Raw genomic sequence first — 16,003 nt, forward strand, 5'->3', positions numbered from 1 at the left:
CTGATGCGCACTGGTCACCGGTTTAAGTTCTACGTACGTAGAGCTTCTACGTACGTGGAACTAAAACTGCCTAATGTTTTTACGAGTCACTTGTGCCTACAACAGACGGGTTGCTACAGAGCTTCGAAGGACTTGGTCGAATTATGTTTGTTTTATAACGTCATCCCCTCCAGAGGATTGATCGTAAGTTCAAAGGAAAGAGAAACTGCCCGTGAGACACTGGTGTCAATCGATGCGTGTACGTGCGTTCAAAAGCTGTTAATGTTTTTTTATAACTAGATACATATGGAATGCGCACCCGTTTCTGATTTTTATTACCCCATGAGAACACATTGCCAAATACTCAGCAATTGTCGCACTCGAGGTCAGTGCAGTGAGGAAATACGCACCCGCGTACTGGCCCTCGGCGGGGATCACCACTACGTATCGGGGGAAGCACGCGGATGGTACCGTGACTGGGAAGCTCCGGCTCTTCGCAGGTGACCACTGAAATGGTAAGGGAGCGAGAAATTAGAGCCCTTCCACCCTGGGAAGAGGGAAGTCCAGCGAAGCTGGCACTCTAGTTGGATTTGCTATATGTTGGGGTTTAGCTATGTTGTAGATTTGCTATATTGAATTATAAAGACAGGGGCCCGATCTATACGTCACAGACTAAGGACGCACACCATTCGAGGGTAGGGAGAATGAAGTTTTATTGTAGCGCGCCTACGCCAATCATGGCGCAGGCTGTAGTGCACCGCACCATAGAGTTCCTTACTATTACACTAGAGAGGAATCTGGCGCTAGCGTCTATGCGGGTCATATCAAGTCCGTCTGTGTCCTGTGGGCCACCATTATACCATGCGCTCGCCTTAGTTTCATCATTAGCTTGGATTAAAACGTTCTAGTGGCCATATATTCGATCACAGTGCCACAAAAATGCATAGGTGTGTCGTTATATAAGTGAAAAATAAAACAGGTTGTTTTAAAGCTAAGGAAAAAGAAAGCAAAGCGTGTTTTTGCCAGAACTATTGTGCCAGAACTGTTGTGCTTCAGACCAGCAATGTTAATGTTTTTGGGGAAACTTATTGGAGACTCTTATTTTATTAATTTTACCATATTTTCAAATAATAAGTTCGAAGAGCTTGAAAATGCTTTGAGCGTGCCTATGAAAACGTCGCCTTCGTTCGCCTTCGTGGCGAACCGGTGCACCGACCGTCAGCTACAGTTTAACAAAACTTGTCGCTGAACGAGTTGGTTCATACTTGAAGAAAAAGGAAAACGTGGCGTTAAACACTCGTGGATGAAGACGAGATAGGACGGATGCAGGCGTCCGTATCTGTCGTATCTGGTCTTCGTCGAAGTAAGTTTGGTTTCTTTTTTTCCTCAGCTACAACTTTCGCGGTGGCATATTACCCGCTCAGTCCTACGTTCCTTCGACTCCGGCATGACCAACGTTAGGGTACGGTCACGCACTGCCTGCTCTTTCACCGAACACGCAATTGCCACAGAACAGGGAGGATTTCGGCTGCCTCGTAGCTCGTGGACGTGCTAATGCATAGTGAAGAAAGCAAATCGAAGAAACCGCTTCAGAATCCAATTATCATGCCAAGTCCAAGCCAGAAGCTGTGGTCTTCCCATAACCCCCAACGACGACATGGATTCCCAGGTGCAGTTTCCTCTATAGTATACTTACTACGAAAATCCATGCACAGCACAGGTGGCCGCCAAAGCGTGCGCGGCATTGCGCAATGTCAGGGTGGGGGAGATAAAGACGCCGCGCGTGGCGAGGAGTGTCCGCTCTTTACAGCCCCTACAGGTGGCGCTGCAGATGGCAGACCAGACGGTCATCGGTTGATTGATTGATTGATTGATTGATTGATTGATTGATTGATTGATTGATTGATTGATTGATTGATTGATTGATTGATTGATTGATTGTAGGGCTTAACGTGCTGACGCAACGCAGGTGATCAGGCGCGCCGTAGTGGAGGGCTCCGGATTAATTTTTACCACCCGGGGATCTTTAACGTGCGCCGAAACCTCGCACGCACGAGCGTTTTTGCTTTTCGCCTCCATAAGAAAAGCGGCCGCCATGGCCGGGAATAGAACCCGCGTCCTCGTGCTCAGCAGCACAACGCCTTAGCCACAGCCACTGCGGCGGGCTACTGTCCGAAATAGACGATCACAAGGTTGTACAAAAAGCCAACAAAATCGGCACCCTCACAGCAAACCACTATTAATTGTGGCAACCGTAATTCAGTAGAGAATAATTTAAGCACCACGTACACATGGGTGGCTCCAAAAGACTGGGGTTTTTTTCCGCAGCAGACACTGCCGAGATTCAAAACCTTTTCGTTTATTCGCAGCGTATACAGCTTCAAGAAAGTTGAGAGAATATGAACGCTTTTTTAGCCTATATTTTCCGATTACTTATACGCATTGTCGATTGCTGTACTTCCGATTATTATGTTCCTGTCGCTTCTGCGAAGCCGCACGGGTGCCGCCGGCCGCCTCCGTCGAAGCGACCGGTTTGCCGATCACCGTCTCCCGGCTTCGAACAAATTCCGCACGGCGTGACCAGTGTCGCTGGAAAGATCGAATACACGACTCGGGAAAGAGGTGACAGCGGTAGAGAGGTAGGGTGCAGCCATACTCCCTCCGTAGATGGCTGTGCTTCAATGGGCTACCCACGATGTGGGAAAGCAAGCTTACAAAGACAAGCTTACATTAATTCGCCTAAAGTAGGATTGAACTTTAAACACGAATGCAATGCCGAGAAGACATTTTAAGACGAAAGTGTTTTATGCCTGGATACACCAAGATTTCGCAGACGTCATATCCCTCAAGGAAGTGACTCCAGTACAACAAAGCAAGCGGCCTGTAAAGGGTGCACCCCTGCACATAGGGTCTTCTTGCGAGGAAGCACCCTTTAGTACTAAAGAGTACGTTATACTTAGGGTTGTTCGTTTTCGGGTTTTATATTTTAACACGAAAGTGGTCTATGCCGGGATACACGAACATTTCACTGAAGTCATATCCGTCACGGGATTGACGCCAGTGCACCTTAGCCGAAGCGACCCACCAGCAGGACGTCGCTCGCCAAGCACACCCACAAGGCAGCCGGCGACCCGCAAGTCACGCTCATTTCGCTGCAGATTTTGCTGCACATTTCACTTTCGTGTTTTACCGATTTCTATGGCAGGGGAATCAACCACAGTTTTTTTTCCAGGAGTAGTATATGCATTGTTATATAAAAATATAAAGGCCCTTATACCTTTTTTATTTTTTATGAATTCTTCCCATACGCTGAAAATCGTTGGTCTACGCTCGGTCTGTCGCTGGAGACCAACTGCTAGAACCTAGCCATGGACAGCTTCGCTGTAAAACAGGCATAATGCTTGTGGCGGTAAATGAGACAGCTTAGCGTAGTAAGAAAACGAGATTTGTTGGTTTCATTCCCTGAAGTATGCACTTTCGGGGACAGTTCATTTCAATCATGCTTAATGTATTCAAAACTGCAGTCTAGAAAATAGTATACGTTGCCAAAGATAGGCAGACCCCGGAGGAAAAGGTTCTAGGACGTCCAAGCACCTTTTATGGGTTGTGAATTCGAAAGCATGGATGTCCAGTTGATCGCCAAAGACGCCTTCCTTCCGCCTCGCGTTGCCGAAGGCCTTTGTAACCTTGCAGCTTGGGAAACTGCTTTGCGATCCGCTGTAACGCTTTCGAATGGCTTAGATCTGTCTCCTACGCATTGTGCGCCTGCTCGTTCCTGCTACCGTGCAATGGGAAAGTTGACGACGATGGTGAATTTATCTGCTTGTCTATTTGCTCGTTCGGCTCCGCGCTTCCACTCTCTCCATCTGCGGTGCAGTCGCGTCGACGAACACCTCTCGCTACTGTCCAGTTTGAGCTCGCGGTGTGAGCCTCGTGCGAAGGGTTCACCTGCCGCCACTGTTGAGTTAAAGCTCACGCGCCTCGTGCTATTGAACGCTTCCGAATGAGCTGTTTCCGTTACGGATGCCGGACGTGGACTGCATTTCACAATGGGCTATTTAGGGCTCTCGCGTTATATGGAAAAGAGATCCCTCTGAAGATTTCCCATAGATATCAGAAGAACATATTGGCTAAATCGCGTCAAAAGTACTTCCTGCGAGTTAACGCTTAGCCGGACATTTAACCAGGCACTGCAGGGATTGCACGCGCCGTCGAGAGATGCCATGCTTATTATTGAGAAACACAAAAAACGATCTACAAGATGGATTATATAAGCGTTCCGCGTAAAGAAAGAAGTAAATTGCTGTGTAAGCCAATCATTGATTCTGCCTACTCCTTATGCCTGAGCCAATCATTGGTTGGCTCAGACATTGGTCCTGACTCCTGAGTCAACCATTGGTTCATCATGCCCACACCAGTAGTTCTGCCCGTTATACTGCACACACATGAACATGTGCTGTAGCAGAGCGTTGATCCCGTACCTGGTATGCAGCGTGGCTTTCGCGCGCTCCAGGTGCCATTCGCCGTGCAAGTGAGCGTGCCCTGGCCGCTGAGGTAGTGCAGCTCCTTGCAGTAGTAAGCGATGCGGCTGCCTTCCAAGAAGCGTCCGTGCGCCGTCTTCTCCACGACGGCAGAGCCGTCCTTAATCGGACCAGGGTCATCACACTGCACTGCAATGGTATTCACCGCGCTCCCGTTATCAGTGCCCGCACGTAGCCTTTTTGATTTTCCGTGAAGTGTGCCGATTATTATTTTGTAACCTGTCAATTCTTAGGCTACCCTTACGCTTTACCTTATTTTGAAGTGGGGCCAGTTGGTTCGCGATGGTCTTTTGCAAAACAGCGCAAAAATCAGGGACGAAGTACTGAGAGTTCTTCATGCCTGCTCAATGTATCAGCGAGCACGGGAAAGTGGAAGGTGCGTGAACGAACGGTTAAGCGAAAAAGCACGCGCTCTTAAGACACGCACAGAAAACAACCTTGCGGTGCATTGAGCATCATGCGGGTGCACAACGTCAAGAGAGAGGTGCACCATCATGACCAAGTGTAAGGGTGCCAGCAGGCGATAAATCTTTGAAGCGTTTCAAATCACCGTGAGGGAAACAAGTGGAAAGGGGGGAAGACAGGTGTGTTAGTATGCCATCAGCAGCCTTAACAAGGAACGAGACAATGTACTTGAAGGGTGCAGCAGAACGCACAGCGTAAGAGGGGACAGGATCTGCGCAGTATAAATGTGTCAGTTTCACTGCATAGTTTGTGGCTTGTGTTTTTTTTTAAGTATTTGCTTGCCGCAACGAATAGGCTCCGTGTTTCTCAGCGCTGGTGTTGTGCACTCTGGGTTGTTAGTCCCAGTTTTTATTTTGCGCTGTTTTGCAGATATCCTTTATGTTATCCGGCTTAGCTTCACGTAGTGGCAAAACACCTCCTTTTTTGAATTGATGGGGATTCATGACGTCACTACTTGGAGTGCTTGTTTAGGAGACTGAGGCAGAAGATGACGAACATAACACCCGTAATTGTACCGAAGTTTAATGTTAGGACCCTCTTGACGCGTTCACTACTCTCGCTACTACAAGCATGTATAAACTAATTCTACACGGTAGCATTTCTGGTATAAAGGTTAGACTTTTTTTTGTTTGTGCAAATAAGCATGCCTTCATTAAAAAGTTCTTAATAACTACTAACCTGTTTCTTTTAGCATTCCGTTCATCCTGTGGTGAAGCATAGAGATCGGGCGAGTGCCATTCAGTACGTAATGACAGCGGCATTTGAGTAAGAGTACAACACTACGTGCCTTCTATTTTGCGCTCTCTCTCTTTCGGTCTAATTACCCAAATAAAATTGGAGTGGTGCTCGTCATTCTTACACTTGCTACCCCTAAAGCTTTCCGCCAGAGAAATTGATATTGACCCTCTCCCTCCAAAGGGATGAAAAATGTGGGAAGGTTGCAGGTTGCACTAAACGTAACGATTTGCATTGAAGATAGAAATACTCGAGTTGCATGACTTGCCAACCAAATTTATGTAACGAGTTGTAATCCATTAAGAATCTGTCCTGTATTAGCTTCGACTGCTTTCAAATAAACACCATTGACATTAAGAATCGCTTGCATTACTATAGTAATGCAAGCGTTTAGTGTATAGCTGAACCATGTAAATCGCTCCTTAATCAATCTCATCTTTCGTTAAACAAAAGACATGGTCTGGCTCTGAGCTGAGTCCGGGCCTAATTTTTGTACCCAGCGGCATGCATTCGAACCGAGCCTCTTGAGAGCGCAAGTCACGAAATCGTCTCACCCAACTTTAACGTCTTGAGCGCGAAGCAGGTGACAGGAATGTTCAGGTCGCACGGTCTGGTAACAACTTCAGGTTGGAGCGGGTCTTGAACACTGAGGGCCATGCAGGCGTCTCCGCTCGTGTCATTGCTCGTTGCATCCAGGGCAAAAGGAGATTGGGCTCGAAGATCAGAAAGCCAAGTTTCCGTTATTCCTGCAAGGGACACAGGCGATATGAAACAAAGTATGCGCAAACTTAGCGGGAAGAACCCTCAGGCAACAAAAAAATGGCATAAAAGAGGTGCAGTACATACCCTTGGCCACGAGAAAGCCGGACATGAGGGTCATCGTCACGTTGTCACCTCGGAGAGCAAAAGCCTGGCTACCCAGGTTGCGGCAGAAATTCCTGGCTGGTGCCGCAGGACGACTCTTCTGGGCCGAATAAAAACAAAAACTGCCAGAATCTGTCCACCCCGGGGGGCATCCTAGAAAAGAAAACGAAGCTTCTTATTGCGCATAAAGCCTCTCGACGTTTGCAACCATCAAGAACACTCGGGCATGCGCTCGGAAGAAATCACGCTCGCAAGAATCTATGAAAGTAGGTTTCGCTTATGCATGTGGAGCGAAATATTTTTTTCTATTTTGTTCACGAGAAAAGAAAACAAACTAAAAAAAGCTGTTCACCTTCATGTAAGCTGAAAAACAATCAGTCATGTATATACGCACCATCTTCGGGTATCCGCCACTGTGAGTCGTCCACCGTTACAAATCTGAAGCTGGCCCCAAGTGTTGAGAAACTGAAAATTTCAAATTTATAACATTTGTATTAGATAAAAAAAGCGAAATTAAATGCACAGTGAGCAAAAAAAAAACTCCGAGGCTCATTACTGCTTCTTACGAATGATTTGGCGGTGGCATCATGATGTACGCTCGCTACGACATTTGCCGAGCATTTGGACTGGAAGGAGAATTTTACCTGTGTTTTATTGCTCGGCTAGCAACCTGCAATCTTGACAAGGCGGATATTAAAAAGGCTCATGTGTGGCCGTAGCCACGTACGACCTCAGGTTTGGTTCTCCACCGTAGCCTCCGAGGTGTTTTCGTTCGCAGTAGTTTATAATATCCGAAGGATATCTAAGCAAAGCGCGGACGACATATTCAGCATCGCATTTTCAAGCTGAATCCAGATGCAAGGCGACCGTGTTGTTGCGGAAACACTACAGTGACAGCACCCTCCACAAACTTAAAGAGTATAACAGCCCTTGCAAATTGTCCTACGCACAGACATCCGGTGCAGCTCATCCCGTCATCCTCATCACGTCAACCTGTTCCTGCCAGACAACGCACAGATGCCCTGGTATGCGAATGCTGATCCCGCATGAACACGGAAAAGAGCGGCGTGGGTGCACTCACTTTGCCGATGAGACGCCGTGCGCCACTGAGGAGACGAAGTCGGCGTACGTTCCGGTAGCCTGCACGTGAACCGCGCCGCCAGCATTATTCAGTCGACCGGCGTGTACAGCCGCTCGGCAGAGCGACGAGAGCACATGGTATTGGTAGGACCCGATCACAGAGCCGGCCACCAAGCCGCATCCTGGAGGGCAGTGGACCCTGCGAGCACCGATGTCCGCAGAGACCGTTAGGATGGACGGTAAGGATGTGTTTGCGCCTGCTCATCATTACAGCAACACTGTTCATCCCCGTTCGGAATCAGCAAACAATAAGTCATTCTATTGCACCAAAGCTAAGAAGTTGTTTTATTATTATTTAAAGAAAGAACAATGGTCTTACCTCACAGGCGTGTCATCTGCCACGACCTCTTCCGCCTTTGTTGAGCAAGTAACTCTGGATTCTGAAACTGTAAGAAACATTTAGGCTTGTAGGAAGTACAATTATTAATGTGGCTTCCTTGCAAATAGCAGGCGTTAAGACAAAGGGTCGCAAAGATGCTGTTACGAGAAAATTCCTCCTATCCCGGCTCACTCAACCAAATTTAGAATAAAGCCTCACAGAATATACATGGGAGATACCAGGGTGACCCGTGCTCCTTTAATCTAGAAAAGACGGGAGCACGTTTCCACCCTGCCCAAGAACAAGCATTTACAAAATTCTGACCAGCCGCGGTAAGCCTCATAGACTTACTACCTGTAAGCATGAACGCTGAGGCACAATCAACATGCAGGCCAAGGGGCAGGACGCACCACCACCCTCGCTATCTCTGCTCCTGTCGCTTCGGGAGAGGCTGTCAAGCACAGCTGAAACGCCCTCAGTGACTCAGGGTGTGTATTTGAAGATATGAAGGTGCACGCAAGAAAGAGGAGGGGGCGCTAATCTTGTGCCCGAAATATCTTGTAAGGAAAGAGGCGGGGTTAAAACTGTTTTAAAATGGGCGGGAACACAATATGGATTTAACTTCAAAGGCATCGCTATAAACTCTCTTTGGCAATGACGTGTCATCCATGCTTGCTTTAAACATTTCAGTGGAGGCTGAAGTCCTCGTTGTCCCCCCTCTCCCCTCTGCGTCCCCCTACGACGTCCCTATAGTGTCCCCCTAAACACTGTGAATATTTAAGGGCCATAAAAAAATTACGCTCCTCAGAAAAAATCGAAATGACAAACCGTGGGTGTACTATTTGGTTCGTGTTCAGCAAAGTATGGTGTCCATTTTACCATCATAGCAGAAGAAAAACGTTCGGCTTTCTCGACTTCAATCAAGAACGCCTCAACGCTCGCCTTCGTCACCCACATAAGAAATACGCATCGGCCAGTGAGACCGGCTACAGCGGCATCGCTCACTGGCCTTCCCATAAACCGCGAAGATCACTGACACACCGGCACTGTCTATACCACAGCTACATACTGCTACCCATCTCGAGCCACAGCGGAAACTACAGCAGCCACCCTCGTAGCGCACACAGCAACAACCTCCGGCCATATTGCGATTATCACCGACTCGCGAGAATCTTCTCGAAGATAGCGCCTCAGAAGAATTCCATATCTGCCCTCAAGCCTCTTCAGCGATTTTTCATTTAACTCCAGAATACCATCTACAAAGCTCTAAACTTCCTCAATGTACCTGCAGGGCTTGACGAGGAGTAGAAAGTCACCCAGACTTACCTTTGAGGCATGACGGTGCCGGCGCCGACCAGGTTCCCTGCTGAGTGCAATCCAGCGACTTCGCGCCAACAACCTCGTACCCCTCGGCGCACGTGTACGTCACTTTGGTGCCGTTGTATTGAATATCTCGCACAGTGGACTGAGAATTTTGGACTTGCGCAATGCCACGAGTCACCTCTCGTAGCGGGGGACAGGGCACCTGCTTTTCTGGAAAAAGTCATCGAGCGAGAAGGTCGGTGAAGAGCTGTGCTCCCTTTTTAAAGCGCCCGTAATGCACGCTTCACTTATCAAGTTCAGTTTAGCAACGTTGTGTGTACTTTTGTTTCGTAGCGAACTCTACTTACAAACCGGTTCCTTCAATCTATCCCTTGCATTCAGGAATATCAAATTTTGTTTTTAAATTGTAGACAGCATCCCGCCTTAAACTTAAGACGTGCTGGTTATATGCACCTAAAAAGGTGCTAAAAAGCTCCGAGCACCACTTAAAGGTCAACTGCACTCAAATTTCACCTCGGCCAAATTTATTTTTAACGTCTAGTAAGTGCCACCAAATCAGCTGGGACACGAGTGGTAGCCCCGTGAAACGCCTCGTTAATCAGTCAGAAGCGTTTAAAAAAGGGCAGCATCTCCACTCCGTGGATGATGGCAAGGGTGCGGAGTACGGTGACTCGAAATGACATCCAAGTTGCGCCCCGAGTGACATCCGATTTGCGCCCCGACCGTCATTCGATTTGAGCCGTGAGTTGTACCTTGATTGTTCCCTAAATGAAACTGCACCTCACGGCTCAAATCGAATTTCGCTTGATTTTCGCTTGATGGTGGTGTGCGCACGGATGGACGCGGACGGACATTGGGAAGGTACTTCGCACCGTTACAGGCGAGGGAGTAAGCCGTTTGACTCTGGGGTACTAACTCACGGTCATATCCCAACGGGTAAGATGACTGACGCCAACTATGTCTGGTCTACCAGACACAGGCTCGAATCTTGTCGGTGCCTGCGGGATTTTTTGCGATTGTAAATGCTATGCGCACGGACGCGGACGGACATTGTGCGGTCCTAAGGTAGTCGGCACCTAAAAGCTTCGCCGCAGACCACGCCGCACCTGCCGGCGGATCGCGTGAACAGCCATGACACGCGCCTGTGACGCTCCAGCCGAAGGGGCATCTTCAAGACCACCACCCACGCTAGAGAGACTTAACAGCCTCTCCCCCCCTTTAACTCTGTCATTTGCATTAATAAAGTTTTCCTCCTCCTCATTCTCCTCCTCTGGCCAGCCACGCAGCTGGAGAACCGGTCGAGCTCTGCTGCGAACGCTTCATCCATTTGCTGCCCCGTGCGCTTAGAGCTTGCGCGCAGGCTTGCTCCCGAACTGTTGACCGTCCGGCCGCTCGCTGGACGGCTGCAACGTCACTTCAATGGCCGTGCTCTTCTCGATTTTGGTTTCAAAATCGCCTATTTTTGCTGACCGCTTGCGGTGTCCACGCGCGCATTTCAGCTGTTGTGTTTTGCATGTTGCTTTCTTTTTCAGCAGACTATACGGAAGTAGTGTTTTCAAGAGGTGGAAATTTTGAGTGCAGTTGGCCTTTAACCGGTTATTTGACCATCAAGCAAATGCACATTTAAGCAACATGTCCTAAAAAGTCAAGCCTCACAAATTTTACATCTACATTTAAAAAACCAATTCATAACTATTTCCGCTCACCCAAAAGAAGTGTCTGAAGAATCTAACTTTTACATTCAACTACATCACTCCGTCAAGTTCGAATGAAGAACTATTTTGGTATATCTTCGGATTTAACATTGAACTTGGCAAACCCATATTGAAGAGCTCGGGAAAAAATATCGTTTAGACGATACCCCCTAAATAAACCCCGAAGGTGCGTTAACAATAAAACATTAGGTTGATATACTACACAATATTTCATAGCCATCTCACTCCAAGAAGTTATAAATCTTTGTCTTCAATCATGCTGCTCAGCTACCAACATACTCCCGAAATAGGGTTTTGTACCTGGCGCGGGATGCTGTTTTTTTTGTAGATTCATGTGTTGTCTATATCTGTAGTGTTTCTCTGTAATGTTAATTTTCCCAGTGTGTAACCCTTTTTTTTTCTCTTCTGTGTTTTATACTTACCCTTATTCCCCTTTTTCCTTTTTTTTCTCTTTTGTGTTTTATATTTACCCTTGCGCGAGTTACATGCATTGTAATGTCAACCTTCTCCCCTATCCTCCTATTCCTATGTATTCTTTTCTCCCTATCCTCCCCCTCCCCCCCTACACCAGCAGGCGTTCCGGTGTCCGCCCCCTAGGCGAGACAAATTACGCCTGTTGGTGGCTTTTCCTTTTCCTAAGTACAATAAATACATACATACATACATACTAACAACATAGGCGCCCATAACTGCGCCCTATTCGACCCTTTTTGCAGAACCAACCATTGCGTCACCGAATCTGGCCCACGACAGCGGCATGAATAGGTGAATAAAGTAAATTGAACATATTAATACACCATACCCGTGGTGTGCTCACAGAAGAGGGGCCACGGTCCCCCCTTCCCCCCAACAAAATAAATATTTAGAAACTGGGGGTGGGGGGTGCGGAATCCCTATGAAACCACTGATTCTGCTTAGCATGATATAACGACCGCCGAGAATTAAGTTTCTTTCTCAAGCGATGCACCAAGTTTTCGCGATTTCGATGTCTGCTTTCACCACAACTACCGACGGGGTAAGACCCCTCAAAAAACAAAAAAAAATCAAAATAATGGGAAGGTGTTGGTACAGCATTTTCCACTGTATCCGAAGGGTTTTGCTTTTATAATTCTATTTGATTTTTGTTTCTGTGTCTTTCTTCACTTTATCTCTTTGTAGTAGTCCCCTCGCCATATCTATTCAATGTTGTACCCCGCCTCCCTGCGAAATGAAACCTTTCTTACCCCACTCAACAATGCCATTCAATTTTTTCGAATTGACACTGGCAGCGTCCATAACAATTATCTCAATTTAAATTAAATATGTAATAGTTGCGGTGGCGGCACTGTCAGTTTCCGCTGATACAGGTTGTCGAACAATGCACCACTGATTGTAAAAAATCCCAACGGACATATGCTTCATTCATTAAAAGCACGTACTGTCCGAAACCTAAGCTCACCATACTAAAGCGTTATGTGATTATTCTTGTAGCCGCCCTTATTTTTAATTCGCGTATTTTATTTCTCAATGAGGTCGTCTTGACGTAGTTATTTCATAATGAATGAGTTTACAGCCATGTTGGCTAAGCATGCAGACAATTTGTCAATGTCAGTATGCATTAAGTTTGCTTTTAATATTTGTAATTATAATTTCTAATGTATTTAGAAACCGATGTTCGTTTCCGAAATTGATGCGTCTAAAAAAAGGTGTTAATTTAAACGAGCTTTCCTACCTGCATTCGCATCTTCATCATAACATTCCAACCTACATCGACGCCCTCTTTTTTTTTTTTTTTTTTAACTTTCAGAAAGTATTCGAAAAAGTCCCCAATGCGCGACTGATACTTATGCTATTACGCCTAAAGTTACATTCGTCATGATTAAATCGAATTTAAAGTTTTCTTACGCACCGGCAACAGTTTGTCTCTCCATTCGCAGTCGTCACCTCTATCCCCAGTTCTTTCTGGTGTTCCACAAGGCACAGCCAGTGCTGGGGCCCCTTAATTTTTAAATTTATATAAATGACCTTCCAGACATCGTTTCTTTCAATATCTACCTCTTCGCGGATGACTTCGTTATTTACAGGGCAAAAATCAACTCGTCTGACGTAACTGTCGTTCAAAACGACCTCCTCGCTGTTCAAGAACGGTGCACGAAATGGCTCATGAAATTTGATGCTAGTGAAAACTCTCTAATCTCTTTTCTCCGCCGTCCTAATTATGCATCCAACACGTACCACCAAAAAAATATCACTGTGTCCTCCGCGTCTGTCAAGTACTCAGGCATCCACATCAGTCACGATTTAATTATGTTCCAACCATATTGTCATCCATAGGACGATGGATCTTGGTGGTTTAAGGTTGACGGAATTGGCTTTATTGTCACGAACTCGCTGGGTCCTAAAACAGCGACCGCGCGCTTGTCGAGAGCGAACAACGTCATCTTCCTCTGGCCGTCAGTCGATGATGATTCCGATGGTGTGCTGATGATGATGACGAGGCTGAGCTCAAGAACAGATAATAGTGGGGGTTCACCGTTCGCCGTGTCAATGAATACTAATGCTTGCGGCATTACCCCCCTCTTCAAGAACGCATTGTCCCGATGCGGCTGGATTCGTAAACTGCAACGCGCTGCTCTGGAAGTGTCGGCTGGAATTTTAGCGATCAAAGTAGGGTTTGAGGCGCACAACATGTACAACGTCCGGTCGTAAAGATGGTCGGGATGAAGAACGCACTGTGTCCGGTAGTACCTCGTAGTTAACGTCACTGATACGGCGCAGTATTGTATTGTATACGGCCCGAAATAGCACTTAAGGAGCTTTTTGCTAAGCCCACGGCGTCGAACGGGTGTCCAGACCCACACCTTATTTCCTGGACTGAAGTGTACGTCACGTCTACGAAGATTGTAGCGAGCAGCGTCGACTGACTGTTGAGTGGAAATTCGTATTCTGGCTAATTGCCGGGCCTCCTCTGCGCGCTGAGAGACTAGTTGAGCGTCCTCGTGGGCATCATCACTGGGCAGGAGGGGCAACATGGCATCCAGCATTGTGGTTACTTGCCGGCCGTGAACCAGGTGAAACGGAGAAAACCCTGTTGTCTCCTGCGCGGCAGTGTTGTACGCGAAGGTTACAAAAGGTAAAAGCTCGTCTCATTTTCGATGCTCCACGTCGACGTACATCGCCATCATGTCTGAAATAGTCTTTAACGTGCGCTCTGTCAGTCCATTTGTTTGAAGGTGGTATGCGGTAGTTCTGTGATGACTGGTGTGACTTAGGCGCAGAATGTCTTGCGTTAGTTGAGCTGTATACACGCAGAACCGTGGTCGGTGATGAGGACATCTGGTGCACCATGTCGCACAAAAATGTGCTGGATAAAGAAAGCAGCTATTTCCGATGTGTTTGCGAATGGAAGGGCTTTGGTTCCGGCGTATCTGGTCAGATAATCCGTTACCACAACTATCCAGCGATTACGTGCGTTCGACAAAGGAAAAGGACCTAGCAGATCCATTCCGACTTGCTGGAACAGGGCCATCGGCGGTTCAATCGGTTGAAGAAGTCAGGCAGGGCGTTTTGGGGGCCTCTTTCGCCGCTGGCATTCTCGGCATGTTCTGGTGTAATGACGTACAGCTTTGGGAATATAAGGCGAATAATACTTTTCCCTTAGTCGCGCTAGCGTACGGGTGTAACCAAGGTGTCCCGAAGTCGGATCATAGTGACAACTCTCAATAATCTCCGTGCGTAGATTGTCCGGCACGACCAGGAGCCACGAGCGGCCGCCAGCCGCAAAGTTCTTCTTGTAGAGAACATTGTCCCGAAGAGTGAGCGCGTGCATAACACGTTTGAAGGCTCTAGGGACAGCACTTGATTGGTCGTCCAAGTAGGTGATCACCTGCCGGAGCTCAGGGTCGCTCCGTTGGCGTGTCAATGTCCGCAATACTGACTGCTCCCAAGAAGGCGTCGTCATCATCGTCGTCGGTAACAGCCTGTCCACACTCCATGGGAGCCCGAGAGAGGCAGTCGGCGTCACTGTGCCTGTGCCCAGACTTGTACGCTATAGTGACGTCGATTTCTTGTAGCCTTAGAGGCTCCACCGTGCTAGGCGGCCGGACAAGTCCTTGAGGTTGGCCAGCCAGCATAGGGAGTGGTGGTCAGTGACCACGCGGAGCGGGCGCCCGTAAAGATAAGGGCGGAACTTAGTGATAGCCCAAATGACGGCGAGGCACTCCTTCTCAGTAGCGGAGTAATTGCTCTCCGCCCTAAAGAGCACGCGGCTCGCATATGCAATGACTCGGTCAGCGCCATCCTGATTTTGAATAATTACTGCACCAAGCCCCTTGTTCCTAGCGTCAGTGTGAATTTCTGTCGTCGCCTCCTGGTCGAAGTGCCCCAAAACAGGTGTTTTCTGTGGCGCTTCTTTGAGTCCTTCGGAAGCCCGTTCTTGCTCATGCATGCTTCCATTCAAAAGGAATGTCTTCCTTCGTGAGGTGGGTTAGTAGGGCGGCGATGTGGGAAAAGTTCCGAATGAAACGTCGGTAGTAGGCGCAAAGGCCCAGGAACCTTCTCACCGCCTTCTTGTCTGATGGTCTCAGGAAAGTGCTCATTGCAGCAGTCTTTTCTGGGTCAGCGCGTACTCCTTCTTTGCTACCCGCCGCGGTGGCTCAGTGGCTAAGGCGTTGCGCTGCTGAGCACGAGGTCGCGGGTTCGATTCCCGGCCGCGGCGGCCGCTTTTCTGATGGAGGCGAAAAGCAAAAACGCCCGTGTGTACGAGATTTCGACGCACGTTAAAGATCCCCAGGCGGTCAAAATTAATCCGGAGCCCTCCACTACGGCGCGCCTCATCGCCTGCGTTGCGTCGGCGCGTTAAACCCCACAATCAATCAATTACTCCTTCTTTGCTGACGACAATGTCAGTTATGTTACTAATGCAACCAATCGTGTCGCAACCT

The 16,003-nt window shown here is 47.9% G+C and overlaps 1 protein-coding gene across 1 annotated transcript in view; it reads right to left on the bottom strand.

The window, feature by feature from the left end:
• LOC144155105 (clotting factor C-like) overlaps positions 1-16,003 on the bottom strand; it is a 52,913-nt gene that overhangs the window by 14,412 nt on the left and 22,498 nt on the right. The window contains exons 6-13 of the mRNA XM_077686357.1: positions 9,370-9,576; positions 8,044-8,110; positions 7,666-7,863; positions 6,979-7,049; positions 6,567-6,737; positions 6,275-6,466; positions 4,461-4,649; positions 390-486 (exon numbers count right to left, since the gene is read on the bottom strand). Of these exons, the coding sequence (XP_077542483.1) occupies positions 390-486; positions 4,461-4,649; positions 6,275-6,466; positions 6,567-6,737; positions 6,979-7,049; positions 7,666-7,863; positions 8,044-8,110; positions 9,370-9,576 (1,192 nt within the window). The remainder of the gene's footprint in view (positions 1-389; positions 487-4,460; positions 4,650-6,274; positions 6,467-6,566; positions 6,738-6,978; positions 7,050-7,665; positions 7,864-8,043; positions 8,111-9,369; positions 9,577-16,003) is intronic.

This window comes from Haemaphysalis longicornis, unplaced genomic scaffold (genome assembly GCF_048455015.1).
Source record: "Haemaphysalis longicornis isolate Haplotype H1 unplaced genomic scaffold, Haemaphysalis longicornis Haplotype H1 scaffold_1, whole genome shotgun sequence".
NCBI classification, from domain to species: Eukaryota; Metazoa; Arthropoda; class Arachnida; order Ixodida; family Ixodidae; genus Haemaphysalis; species Haemaphysalis longicornis.